The sequence below is a fragment of the Typopeltis vanoorti genome, chromosome 24 (assembly GCF_054136105.1).
Source record: "Typopeltis vanoorti isolate ZY-2024b chromosome 24, IOZ_Tvanoo_1.0, whole genome shotgun sequence".
Lineage (NCBI taxonomy): Eukaryota > Metazoa > Arthropoda > Arachnida > Uropygi > Thelyphonidae > Typopeltis > Typopeltis vanoorti.
Window position 1 is genome coordinate 35,321,147 of NC_143572.1, and position 15,260 is coordinate 35,336,406.

Consider the following 15,260-nt stretch of genomic DNA (forward strand, 5'->3'; position numbering starts at 1 on the left):
ACCAGGCGACCTCCAAGCTAGCATCAGTCTTTTCTCTTGTTACTTGACATCAGATTTCAATTGTGTTTTCTTTTTACTGTCGGCACATCGACATTTATCTGACAAACCCTTAGTCTTCCTTGAAGAGCTTGGGAGAGATGCAAGAAGGAGCATATAGATTAGGCTTAGGGCAGCCTAAGGTCGCCTTGACGCAGTAATGTCATTGGGCTTCTGTGGCATTTTATAGAGTTACTGGAGTCCACTAACCCACCACGTCTTGTTAGTACTGCCGCTTCTTGTACGGGACTGCTTATTGGCTATTCGCCAATAAGTTATGTTTTAGATTTTAGAATATTCCTAATATTATATTTATTTTTATTTTTTTTACTTGTTTGTTTTGGATACCATGGGTTGTGTGATGGCGCTTTAGTATCTCAGAGTTAAAGACAGAAACATGCTCGTTTACCGTTGATCTTGTGGTGATCAAAATGAAGTGGTGTGTTGATTGTTATGGAAAATATGGTGAAGTATTAGTGTTATTAGCATTGTTTATCCTGTGCGATCGCGGGGTCGGAAATGATATATTAGGATGTGGAGGTTTCGTGAAATCGGACGTTGGAGTTAATTATTCAAGAGTAGAAATTAAATTGTAAGTATCCGAAGCTGAAGTTTCTTTAAATACCTGTTATTCAACTGGAATTGTAATAGGGAAATGATTTTGGTAAATCGGATTACATTCCCATATCTAATAAATTCCAAGAGATCACTGCAATTTGTTTTGAGAAATGTTATGGCCGGCCTGGTAGGGTAGGACGAGTGGTTAGCGTATCCACTCTCCAGCTAAAAGGCTGTGGGTTCGAATCCCGCCGTGCGCATGAATGTTTGTGATTGTCTGTGAACATACTAGTGGTGGTGGTGGGAAGTAGATGGCGTTGGTGTAGATGATGCGGTTAGCTGTAGTTGGTGGAGACGGAGAGTTGTAGAGTAGGTGCCCTCCCTCCATGAGTCTGAGGATTCCTTGGAAGCAGTGGTGTAGCTAGAGCTTTCGTCGTCCCTCTCAATACACACCAAAAATACTATAAAAAGTCAAAACGACATATAGGGAAATAAATTAAAACGCTATGTTTATTTTTGAAGTAAAACTTTAATTTCAACATTCTGAAATGTTATATTCTTGCTTTTCTGTTAGCGAAATCATTGATGGCATTGGCGAAGTCTATTTCATAGTAATGTAGGTAATTCTTAATCCATATCATTTAGAAAAACTCCTCTCACAACTAGCAACACTTACAACAAATATGAGGGAAATTCGCAGTTGTATTACGATATTTGGAACTGAGTTCTCGAGACTGTATTTTAGAATTAACTGCAAAAGTTTAAAAAGGTTCCAAGTGCTGCCCGGGACAAACCTTCCCCCCCCCCCTCTAACTACACCACTACTTAGAAGTGTCACATAACAATAATGATAGTGAAAATAGTTTTAAATGCATTCATGTGCACTGTTAACTGAAATTGCACCCCATATGAAAAGAGCCTAAATTTTAATTTTTCAATTTCACCTAAGAGATTTATCAATCGACTGCTGTTTTATATAGCATAGTAAGCAAGTGATGTTTGCCTTTGAAACTTAATATCAATCATGGTAGGCATGATCCATGTCTTTTAAGCATGCAGTAACCAGACAGCACATACAATTTATGTACATAAATCGTGGTATCCCGTTTGGCCAATAACTGCCCATGCATGCATCTTGTAATAACCAACCCATTCACACTCAAAATCTGAGAAAAATTGAGTAGAAAGTGGGTAGACATTCAAATTTACTTGCAAAGGGTCATATGGTAGCACTTAACAGGATAAAAGGCAGCACTAAGCAAATTGTGTTTGAAGGGAGCTGTGGTCTTCCTGCCACCCTCTGTAATTGTAGAGCCAGCTTTCACTCAGGTCATTCTCTGGGAGTCATGGTGCATGTCTCCTCTTCATGTTTCACTACCAATGCTGGAGTGCCTGAAGGCTCTGTCCTATCACTCATTCTCTTTCTCCTATGCATAAATGCTGGTCTGGTTGACAGAATTGTTAGAGTATCTACTCTCCAGCCATAAGGCCACAGGTTCAAATCCTGCCATGGTGGTGGTGGGCAGTAGATGGCCTTGATATAGATGATGATTGTAGTTGGTTGGTGAATTGAGTCGTGGAGGCAGAGAGTTGTAGAGTAAGTGATGAGTCATTTAACTTCCTGGAGGTGTCATGTAATAATAATAATAAATGACCTACTTACAGTCACCACTAATCTTATCCATAGCTTTGTAGATGATAGTACTCTCCTCATCCTACTTATTTGACAAACCGTGCAGTACTCTGACATCCCAAGCTACAAGATCATCTATGACTAACATATTAAACGTTGATCTACGTACTATCTTCAATTGAGCAAGAACAATCTCGTCATATTACTTCCACCAGAACACAGTCTTGCCTTCTCTCTCAAAGGAGATCTCCGCCCACCTACCCTTACCCTCAGTAATACACAACCAGACAAGATCAGATCTCTCTGCTTTGACTAATGTTTACCTCCAAGGGTAGGTGGGCGGAGATCTCCTTCGAGAGAGAAGGCAAGACTGCGTTCTGGTGGAAGTAATATGACGAGATTGTTCTTGCTCAATTGAAGATAGTACGTAGATCAACGTTTAATATGTTAGTCGTAGATGATCTTTTAGCTTGGGATGTCAGAGTACTGCACGGTTTGTCAAATGAGTAGGATGAGGAGAGTACTATCATCTGCAAAGCTATGGATAGGATTAGTGGTGACTATAAGTAGGTCATTTATTATTATTATTACATGACACCTCCAGGGAGTTAAATGACTCATCACTTACTCTACAACTCTCTGCCTCCACGACTCAATTCACCAACCAACTACAATCATCATCTATATCAAATAGCCTCATCAGCATCCAAGAAACTAGGCTATCATTTAATATTTCATTTCAAGAGGCTGTTTTATACCAACTAAACTCTTAACTATATACAAATCAAAATTCCACCCATGCTTAGAATACTGCTTGCATGTTTGGAGTTGTTCACCTGAAACTTCCCTGATGTTCTTCAGAAGCAAGCATTTAGGTTCATAATAGAAGATCCCTCTTTTACAAATTCACTTCCACATCTGTATCACAGATTTGTTTCAGCACTGTATCCATTGTTGCAGGTACTTCCATGGTCACTTGTCTACTGAATTGGTAACCATCATTCCACCACTTTCTGTTTCACTTGATAATACAAGAGTGAGCTGCCCACCATCCCAAACGCGACAATCCTGCTTCTCCTCTTCCTCTTTTATTCTCCACCTGTGTCCTCTGGAACAGCCATCCTTATGAAGTACTCCCAAACAACTATAATCTGCTGCTGTTCAAAAAAAAAATCAATTAAACTATCTCGGTCATCATCTTCATCCCATACATGGCACTGATTGACATTTACGTGTAAACCTGCTCTTCACCGTGTAGGTATTCAAAACTAAATCTGTTGGAATAGATTAGTTAATCCTTATTCCCAAAATGTCCTAGCTGTAGGTAAACACATGCAGTATAGCTGTATATTGCATGTTCTGCCAGTCCTTTTTGCCCATTTTGACAGTTGAAAAACTCAATTCCGGGAGAGAAAAATCTCTCCATCTCCATATGAGACTGGGTAACTCGCCATTTAATTGAAAACACCTAGTAACACTTTCCCATGTACTAGACAAGATTCAAACCTAGGTCTTTCCATCCAAAGTTCTCGTCTATACCAACTAAGCTATGGATGGATGCTCTATGAAATCAATATTAAAAAATTCCCTAACATCATGTGTTATGTATTCCAGCTTTTCATGAGTGAAATTGCCTTAAAAATTGGAAAAAAGAAAAATGTTAATTTTGCATATTCCCAGACTACCCTGTATGCAGAAAAATTGTCATCCCCCCCTCCATCTCCTTAATGCTATTAAGGAGATGGAGGGGGAATTTGATAGATAGCCTCAGATAAGGACTTTTACCTTATCTCAGACTATCTAGTAAAGTTCTTCTCCTCTCTTCTCTCCTTCAACTTCTTTTAATAATCTTCCTAGACTACTCTGATGAAATCCAGTCACTAACTTAAATGTTTCTTATCATATCACCTCTTTTCCTCCTATCTACCAAACTCTGCAATCCACATTTCTTCAATCTCCCTCTTCATAGTCCCATTATTGTCCTAGTCACTCTTCTCTGGATCCGTTCCAATATTTTCACACCACATTGACAACCAGTTGACCAGATCTGAACACAGTAGTCCATTTGGTCTGACAGTGCTTTATACAGTGACATAACCACCTTATTCCTATATGTGAGAGTACTTCTTATCATAGTGGCCAGTACAATAACGAGGGTATGAAGTGCCCGTGGCAAGTGTCTAACTTGCACCCCCCCCCCACACACACAACCCAAAAATGACAAAAATTTTGAAAAATTCAAATGTAACAAGTTAAATTTTACTAAATGCAATATGTTAAATACTTACTATTAATCCAATCAAAATGAGTTGCAGTGTGTCGCAGAATTTGTGTGTCTAAAGCAGTGTATTGCCAAAATTTAAAAATACAATATAAAATAGTGGACTTTTATATCTATTTATTTATTTTAATTTTTTACATTTTGCGCCACATCCCCTTCTTGGAGATGTGTTTTGGCATTAAGGGTAAATATTAAGATTAGTGATCAGAACTTGCTCCACCTTTACCACGAGTTGCCTTGGTTTTGCACTACCTGTGGGATCAGCTAGTCTTGCATCAATTGCAGGTGCAAACTTGACATTTTGTCTGTTTGCTTACTTGGGAAAAATGGAGTAAAACCAGGTTTAAAATTGCTTGGTATCTTTAACATAACTATACCAAAGTTAAAAATACTTTCTACAGTAATAATTATTATTATTATTTGACACCTCCAAGGAGTCCAAAGACTCATCAAGGGAGACAACTTGCTCTACAAATTCTGTTTCAACCACTCAATCCACCAACTGACCACAACTACACAAATGCCATCTACCTCCAATCACCACCACCACTAGTATTTCCACAGACAAGCACAAATATCCAAGCCCATTCGAACCCATATCCTTTTGGCAGGAGAGTGGATACGCTAACCACTCGGCCAGCCTGGTTGGCCGAGAGGATAATGATCTGAAAAACTGTAAACATATACATCTCTCACATATGAAGCTAACTTCTGATTAGTAATGATATAATCAATTACAGATCTTGTTCCTCTTCCATTCCAAGTATATTTATTTATATTCCTTTTTTGAAAAAAAAAAGTATTGGGTATTTTAAAATTATTGAACGTATAGAAGTCTAATAGTTCTTGATCATTGTTATTCATGCAAATTGCTCCATATTTTCCTAAGATATTTGGGATTGGATTATTTCCAATTTTAGCATTATTCCTGCTATTAATATATAGTCATTTTTATTACATTTATTTAACTGTTTTTTATAGTTCCTCATAAAATTGTTCAGAATCCTCTTTCCTACCTTCTACAGGAGCATATACTCCTATGATATTTAAGTAGTTTCTATTTGTTTTTAATTTAACTGTTATAATTCGATCATATACAAGATTATACTTTTGTATTATATTTTTCCATTTATTATCGATTAAAATGGCCAGACTACTAGACGCTCTAATTATGTTGATCCACTTTACTATATAGCATAGTAAAACCATCTATATCATTCGTTCCCTTTAATTTCTTTTTTGCTTCTGTTATCATGGCTATATTAATGTTTTTAGTTGTTCATGTGGCTACTTTTAAAATGTCATGATTCCTAATTATTATTATTATTTATTATTATTATTATTATTATTCGTGACACCTCCAAGGAGTCCGAAGACTCATCGCGGGAGGACACCTATTGTACAACTCTCTGTCTCCACCACTACATCGAACCTCTACTACCAATCATCACCTTCAGCGCCATCTACTGCCCACCACCACCACAGTTAGTAATTTTTTTGTCTGTAAATTGCATGTTCTAATCGTTCACCTTTGTTCTTTCTTGGTTGTTTTCCATTGTTTCAGTCTGAATTTTGATATCGGGTTTAATTCCACTTTTCTGAATGTTATCCATATAGATATATAATAATAGGGATTATGTCCAACATGTCTTACATTGACTTCACATCAGCTGCCTTTCAACTTAAGTACAAGCTATATACAGGGTGGTTCAAAATTCCACGTACAAACTTTGAGTGGGAGGTAGAGAACATCAAAATCAACCATATTCACATAGGAAAGCATGACCGGAAACGCCACCGGAAGGTATTAACAGGGACACAAAGATACAGAAATAACACAAGGCAGTAAGTAGTGTAAAAAAACTTTATTAGGCGTAACTGAACAGTTCAGTAGTTGGATACACAATATGGTTTCACATCAGGTGCTCAAAGTTACGACCATTAGCAGTGATGCATGCCTGACACCGACGACTCATTGATTGCCGTACATTTTCAAAAATACCTAGAGTTTCCTGGATATTAGCAGCTGCGATGGCGATTCTTGCCATGAGGTCCAACAGGCGTTTCATACACCATGGCTTTAAGGCCCCCCCCATAGAAAGAAATCAATGCTCGATAAATCAGGTGAGCATGGGGGCCATGTGACAGATCCACCATGCCCAATCCATCGAGCTCCAAAGGACCTGTCCAAAGTACTGATGCACAGAAATGCCAAAATGGGCTGGAGCCCCATCGGGTTGGAACCACATCTGTCAAAGCATAGTCATTGGAACATTGTTCAATAAATCCGGCAGAACTTCTTCCAGAAAGGTCTGATACTTCTGGGAGTCCAGTCGGGGTGGTAACAGGGGTGGGCCAACTAAACAGTCAGCGGCGATACTGCCCATACATTAATGGTGAAGCGTTGTTGTGCAGCATGTAATCTCACAGCGTGTGGGTTCTCATGGGGCTCACACATGAGCATTGTGGTGATTGAAGACCCCTTCACAGGTAAATGAAGCTTCATCCGTGAACAAAACACAAGTTGGAAAATCAGGCTCTACAGCACTTTTCTGCAGAATCCACTGGGCAAATTCCACACGTTGAGGATAATCTTCGGCCATCAGTAACTGGACCTGTTGCAGATGAAATGGAAGTAAGGACTCAGAGTTCAAAATGCGCAATGCAGTTGTCCATCGCATGCAACACCTCTTCCATGGTGGGATTTCATGTTGATTGTGGCTGCCCACTATCATGCCTCCGATTCCTGAATGATCCATAGTCTCACAAATTCTGATGCAAATGCGCAAACATTTGATGATGCTGTACACATCTGTTTGGGTACCTTTCATGATACTTCGTATAGCAGCTTGTCCATTACCGTCAGCTAACCCATAAACGAGGTGCATGTCTGCCATCTCAGTGTTCATAAAACGATGCATGTTCTTCGACCAACATCGAATGCTTGAGTGAGGAAGCCCCAGTTGTTCACCTGGAGCACTGGCGAACAGCACCACCTATCACTTTCGGGTGGCGTTTCCAGTCATGCTTTCCTATATGAATATGGTTGATTTTGATGTTCTCTACCTCCCCTCAAAGTTTGTACATGGAATTTTGAAGCACTGTGTGTGTGTGTGTGTGTGTGTGTGTATACACACATTGCTCTGTATAATTTATACCATGCAATTGTAACATTCTGAAATCTCTTCTCTTAGCACCTGATATGCTTTTCCTACTAAAACTAATTGCAGATAACATAATCCTGCAATAAAAGTTGGAAGTTAGTTGCAACTACCAGTGTTATTGGTTGAAATGCTTTAAGAAAAAAAACATAGTGCTGTATCTTAGATGTTCAATAGAACATTAATAGTACAAGAAAGTGAAAACATATCTCTCTTGTGGAAAATTAAAACAGATTTAAGGATCTTTGGAGGAGAATGTGAATAATGGATATAATCATTGAATCTATATGACTATAATCCTTGAAGCAGTTAGGAAATCATTAATAATCATTTTCTGTGTGCCAGCTTGATCTAGGGACATCTAAGGGACTTCTGCATGTTGCTTGAAAAGGGTCTCTGAATGACTGTAAATTAGCAGAAATTCTAGACAGAAGATTTTGCTGCATATTACCTTCAGATCAGTACATAAACTGTCAACTTTTTTTTTGCCTACCCTGAAGGATAAATCACTGGCTCTTTCCTTTCATGAAGTCTTCCAGATTCCAGCCCTTGCTGGTTGTCTTATTTCAGCTAAACAGGATGCTCAGCCTGACATGTGAATCATAGGAATCAATCATTCAGTAAAAGAATTGATCAATAATCATATCCAATTCCAACCATATTGTATCCCTAAAACTGACACTCAGATTCAAGGCTGTTTGCTTCAATTTTATCTGTGGCAATTTATATTATATAATTTTATATAATTTGAAGATAGTAGCAGTACTGAAATATTGTCCTAATCAAAATAATGATTGCTGTATTATTAACCAAAAATTTAGAAATCTATTTCATGATTATTTTCATCTCAACAGACATGTAGCTCTAGTCCTAGTTGAACAGTTACAATGACTTCTTGCTTTTTTACAACAATTTGAATTATTTTTCCATCACTATATAATAGGCTGTAATGCTTAGATTTTTGACAGGCACTTTTCCGCTTAGTGATGTGGTTTAAATTCTGTGAAATATCAGTAGTAAAATATTTTGTTTTAATGTGGTGTTGAGTTAATATGGTTAAAATAGCTAATGATAGTGAAAATCCAAGCTTTTCTACATGTTCATTCATTAGAAATAGTGATATTCTTGTAAACTATAATAATGAGTTTTCAGCTTGATGGTTATTTAAATATTTCTTAAGTAATCTTTGATTCTCGAGGAAAGCAAAACACATCTCATAATGAAATGTTTTGTTTCTATCAAATATTTTTATATTTGTAATATATAATTATTGTTTTACAGATATACAAAACAGGGAAGCCTGAAATATCAAACAGATTGTGCTCCAAATAATGGCTATTATTTAATTCCTCTTTATGATAAAGGAGACTACATTCTTAAAGTTGAGCCACCTAATGGTTGGAGTTTTGAGCCTAGTAGTGTGTCATTACATGTAGATGGAAGTACAGATCCATGTAGTCTGGGTCAAGATATTAATTTTACATTTAAAGGATTTTCAGTAACTGGAAAGGTATAGTATTTACACTGTTCTGTATTTAACCATGTGGAGGTCGCGGCTGATCTGACAGATACAAACAAATTGTTTAATATAAATATTCTTACACATATCCGGTGCCCAGCTTGAAGGTCATGAGAAGCTACGCATGCATATATTACGAGTGATATTCCACACTGTTTATGCGGTCAGTTTTGGTTTAACTTGTGTTATGTAAAGGTGTGTGATATTTCATAGTAAATTGTATCTGAGAGATACCGCGACCTCTGATGTCAGTATAGTATTGGTTTAGGTTTTTTTTTTAATTTACTTTGAAAATGGCTGGAAAAATATATCGATTGGATAATCCATCAGATGTTGAAGAGATTCAGTGATTTTGTTACTCGAGTCCAATGATGAGAATGATCAGAGTCGAATGCGAAAATGAAATCATCATCAAATTCCTGATATATACCCTCAAGGGGTGTACAGGATATGATAGTACTACATCATTACTAACTTCCTATCTACAATTTTTCTCCAAATCAGTCTGTTACCTGTCAAGACTCCAATATTATCAGGTATTATATTTCTGTCTTCTAAGGTACTTTTTACTGTATTAATCCACCTCTATCTTGGTCTTCCTCTGGGTTTTTTTCCTGCCAACTCGACAGAGAAAACTTGTTTTGCTAATCTTTCCTTTTCCATTCTGCTTAAGTGACTATACCACCTGAGATTAGCTCTGCTAATGCATTCCTGGATGCTGACAATATCAAGTTCTTTCCTAATATCCTCATTTTTAATATGATATTGCCATTGATGCCATCTGTTCACGCCCCTAATCTTTCTCAGAACTCTCATGTCTGCGGGCTCTAGTCTTTGGTCAGATGTTTTACTTCTAACCCAGCTCTCAGATCCATAAGTTAAAATTGGTTTGAAAACTGTCTTGTACACAGCTAATTTTGGCTAATTTCTCTCTTATTCCATATAAATTTATTCAGTTAGCTTCCTACATACCAATTTTGTTGATTCTGTTGTCTATTTCAATATTTAATTTACCATCTTCACTAAAAATCGTCCCTAAGCAGTTGAAATTTACTTGTTCTATAAGTTCTCCATTCACAATGCAGTTGATATTTTCAATGTTTCTGCCTATTTTCATTGTCTTTGTCTTTTTAATGCGGACCTTCATACCATATCTATTACAACATTTATTCAATTTAGTCAGGGAATCTTGCAGACTTGTGGATTTATTTAGAAGAATAACATCATCCACATAAAGCAAAGAGCTGATATTAACACCTCCAATTTTGATATCAGGTTTAATACCACTTTCCTTCATAATGTGATTTATATAGATAATGAATAACAGAGGGGATAATGTACATCCTTGTCTGACACCAGATTTAACATTAAACCACCTTCCTGTACTTCCTTCAATTCTAACTACTGACTTACAACCCAAATAAAGACTAAGTATTGCTTCATATAATGCCCCATTAACACCATATAACTGTAGTGTTTTGAATAGCTTCTCTCTTCGCACCTTGTCATATTCCAGATGCCTTTTCCAGATCGACAAAACTTAAATACAGATCTTTGTTATATTCCCATGCTTTCTCAACTATTTGTCGTCAAGTGAAGATCTGATCCTGACAGCCTCTATTTGGCCTGAATCCAGCTTGTTCTTCACTAAGCTTCTCTTTTCTCAACCGTTTCTCAAGTATACTTGCATATATCTTACCAGGAACACTCAGTAATGAAATACCTCTGTAATTCTCACATTCAGTTTTATTTCCCTTTTTTATATATGGGTAATATGAGAGCTCTACTCCAATCATCTGGAATTCGTCCCTCTGTACAGGCCTTCTGAACTATGCAGTGCAGCCACTGTAAGAATTCCAGACTTTCGCACACTCTTTCATTTTATAGCTTGAGCATTTCTGGTCGAATATCATCTACTCCTGCTGCCTTTCTGCATTTCAGGCTTTTGATGGCTTTTTCTAGGATATTATTATTATTATTATTATTATTATTACCACGGGCTACTCCAGGAGTCCTTAGACTCATCGAGGGAGGCCCTAAACATCATGTTCACACAGCTGTTCAACATTCTCACAGTATCTATCATACCTTGCCTTGAACTCGCTCACTGTCATAGCACCCACAACAGACTCTGGCAGCTTATTCCACTCATTTACCACTCTAAAAGTAAAGAACCCAGCTCTAACACCCCTGCTAACCACGCTCTTGCCCAGCTTCCATGGGTGTCCCCTAGTTCTCCCACCACCAGTCCTGATCTCAAAAATATCATCTGAATTAATCCTATAGAATCCTTTTAGCAATTTGAATGTCTCAATCATATCTCCCCTTTTTCGCCTATCAACTAGTTTCTGCAACCCACAAATCTTCAACCTGTTCTCATATGGTTCATTCCATAGACCTGCTATCATCTTAGTCACTCACCTCTGGATCCTCTCAACCTCCTCCCCATCAAGAAGGAACCGAGGTGACCAAATCTGGGCACAGTAGTCGAGATGAGGTCTTATCAGGGCTCGGTACAGAGGTACAATAACTTGTTTTTCTCTGCTCGTCAAGGTATTTTTCAACAACCAAGTGAGTTGATGAGCTGATTTAGCTACTTTCGCAATGTGCCCCCTAAACTTCATCTCCCTATCCACCAACACTCCCAAGTCCCTGGCCTCATCAATCTCTTGGAGTACAGTTCCACCAATGTGGTATACTGCTGCTAATCTTTTCACTCCGAAATGCATAACCTTACATTTTGTCACATTAAATTGACATCCATTCTCCTTAGTCCAGAACTCCAATCTATCTAAGTCATCTTGCAAGACTTTGACATCTTCTGCATTCACTATCGCCCTACCCAACTTTGCATCATCAGCGAACAAATGAACTGTCCCACTTAGACCATTCCCTATATCGTTAATGAACAGATTAAACAGCAGTGGTCCAAGAACAGAACCCTGTGGCACACCACTAGTCACAGGCCGTTTTTTGGACTCTACTCCTGAATAAACTACTCTTTGATATCTCTCCATCAACCACCCAGCTATCCATCTCACCAACCCTATATCCATTCCCATATGTTGTAGTTTACGGATTAGAATTCCATGTGGTATCCTGTCAAACGCCTTTGCCAGGTCCAGCAGTATCACTGTAAACCCATTTCCCTTATCCAGTTCAGCCGTCACCCTGTTATAAAACTTGAGCAAGTTACTGAGGCATGATCTACCCTTCACAAAGCCATGCTGTCCTCTGTACAGTATCTCATTTTCATCAATCCATTCCTGTATTTTTCCCTTGACTACTTTCTCCAAGACCTTGACAACGACTCCTGATATGCTGATCGGTCGGTAATTTGCAACCATAGTCTTGGATCTTCCTTTATGCAGTGGAACTATTTTCCCCTCTTTCCACGCCTTCGGGTCTAAGCCAGACCTGAGACTCAGATTAAACAACATGGTCAAGGGCACTGATAATTCATTAGCCGCTTCATGCAAGACCCGTGCCGGTATACCATCCAATCCCACAGATGTATTCACATTAAGGTTCTGTAATAGACTATTCACCTCCACTTCATTCATCACAATTCCCATATAAACTAATGGTTCCTTAATTTTTTCAACGTCACCACCTGGATGATATACTTTTGCAAAGTGCGCGCTCAGTAACTCCACTATATCGACTGGTTCAGTGAACTCTTTACCATCGTCATTCCTTAAAATCATTTTGCCATGTACAGTTTTTCTCTTGCTTGCAGCATATTGAAAGAACTGTTTGGGATTCTCTTTTGCTTGCATAGCTAGTTTCCTTTCATAATCGGCTTTTGCTGTTTTTACCACACTCGTTACCCTTCTAGCCTGTACTTTATACCGTTCGTGTGCCTGCAGGTCACCCCTTTCTTTAAATTCCTTCCATAGTTGTTTCTTTTTTTGCAGCTCAAGCTTAATGGTGTTATTCATCCATTTAACCCCTCCCCAGGAGAGTTGAGAAAGAGAGTGCCAGGGGAACGGTCGTATTTTCAGGGAGCTCCCGAAAGCTAAGTACAATTTTGAATGGAAATTAGAATAAATGTTAAAAATCATAACGTAATATTGTCTAAATTTGGTAGCTTGTTGTGTCTGTGTGATTTTGGTGTAAATTCCGTAAATTAATTTAGTCTTTAACGATACGTTTCATATATTTGAATATGGCACCAATGCGACGTAAGATATTGGCATCCAAAAATACGACGCCATTGTTCAAAAACTGTAGTGTCAGAGAGTTTGTCCGGTGTGATGTGTGTGGAATGTATGCATTCCCGAATGAGTCTGGAGTATGGGTTGAAAGTGATAGTGGTGGGAGAATGTGTAGAAAGTGTATGCAAAGTGAGGAGTCTCACTTTCTCACACCAATCCGAAACCAACCTTCCCAATATTTACTCCTGACTGCATGCCTGGTCAGTGTGTTTTACCACTGTGCTGTTATCACTGCTTGTTTCATTTTGCATTTCTTCGAAGTTATTATTCCATACTTCAAGGATATCTTTTTCTCCTGTTTTCATGTCACCTTTATCATCTCTAATTCTTTTTACAGCACTCTTTCCTCCATTTCTGAGCTTCTTCAACAACCTCCAGAATATCTTGCCACCTTCTTAATATGTATTTTCTATGTTCTTGCCAAAGTCCTCCCATGACTTTTGTTTAGCCTTTTTTACGTAGTGTCTGGCTAAGCAGAGATCGGAGTTTAATACACAGTGGTAATGGAAGATCTTGAAGCTTGTAATGATTATGCACTTACAAGGTTTGCTAACTGGAAAGAGGAATGAAGCACATTTTCATCAGCAAAGCTATGAATAGGATTTTAGGTTAGGTCATTTATACAGTGTGATTCAGAATTTTTGGGCCAAACTTTAAGGGGTGATAGAACACACATAAGCAAGCACTTTCCGTCATACAATGCATGGTCCGAACTCAAGCGGTGAAGCACTAGAGGGTGCTTTCCAGTGAACACTTATAAGTGCTGGTTTTTGCGGTCATCGTTACTTCTACCGTGGAGTGTAAAAAGGATGGATTCTTTCACAAATCAGGAGAAGGCTGACATGCATTTCATTTACAGAGCTGCGGACGGGAATGCGAGGGAAGCACAAAGACTGTACCGAGAGTGCTTTCGTACCAGACGCGTGCCTGATCGTAAAACCTTTCAGCAATTGCACCGGTATCTGTGCGAAATGGGCTCCTTTGTCAGCAGCATACAGGATACATCGCATACAAGGAGTGTGAGGATGCCACGTGTTACAGAGGAAATTCTACGTAGGGTTGTAGATCGTCCCGAATGTAGCACACTAGCAATTTCTCGTGCTGTACGTGTGCCCCAATCGACAGTGTGGCGAGTTCTACGAGACGAACGATTACACCCCTACCATGCACAGAGGGTGCACGTTTTGACACCTGCAGATTACCGGCTTCGTGTGGATTTTGCACAGTGGTTCCTGCAGCAGACTGCAGTGCAGCCAGACTTTGCACATGTCTTATTCACTGACGAATGCACCTTTACACGTGAGGGCATTTTTAATACCCACGATTATCATGTGTGGGCGAGCAGAAATCTGCACGCCACACATCCACATTCATACCATTTGCGTTTCTCCATAAATGTTTGGGCTGGAATCCTACATGACCATTTGATGGGCCCATACTTTCTGCCAGCATGATTGAATGGGAGAATGCACCACGTATTTTTACAAGAGGTCTTGCCAGAATTACTGAACACTGTTCCAGCAAACATTCAAACACGTATGTGGTTCCAACTCGACAGAGCGCCACCCCATTTCAGTGTAGATGTGCAGAATGCCTTGGATGCAACATTTCCAGGACGATGGATTGGTTGGGGTGGTCCCATCGCTTGCCTGCCACGATCCCCCCATCTCTCATGTCTAGACTTTTCCCTATGGAGCCATATGAAAAGCTTGATCTACCATAGCCCCATCGATTCCAATGAGGACCTTATTTCCAGGATTTCTATTGCCGCTGTGCGAGAAATGCCTGGTGTTTTCGCCAATGTACACCAATTACTACGTCGAAGGTGTGAAACCTGCATTAATGTTGGTGGTCG

General features: G+C 38.9%; 1 protein-coding gene across 1 annotated transcript in view; it reads left to right on the forward strand.

Moving 5' to 3' along the window:
* Nucleotides 1–467: 467 nt before the first annotated feature.
* Nucleotides 468–15,260, forward strand: part of LOC150093100 (BOS complex subunit NOMO3) — an 84,193-nt gene continuing 69,400 nt past the window's right edge. Inside the window, exons 1-2 of the mRNA XM_090414154.1 lie at nucleotides 468–628; nucleotides 8,951–9,179. Coding sequence (XP_090270280.1) covers nucleotides 468–628; nucleotides 8,951–9,179 — 390 coding nt within the window. The remainder of the gene's footprint in view (nucleotides 629–8,950; nucleotides 9,180–15,260) is intronic.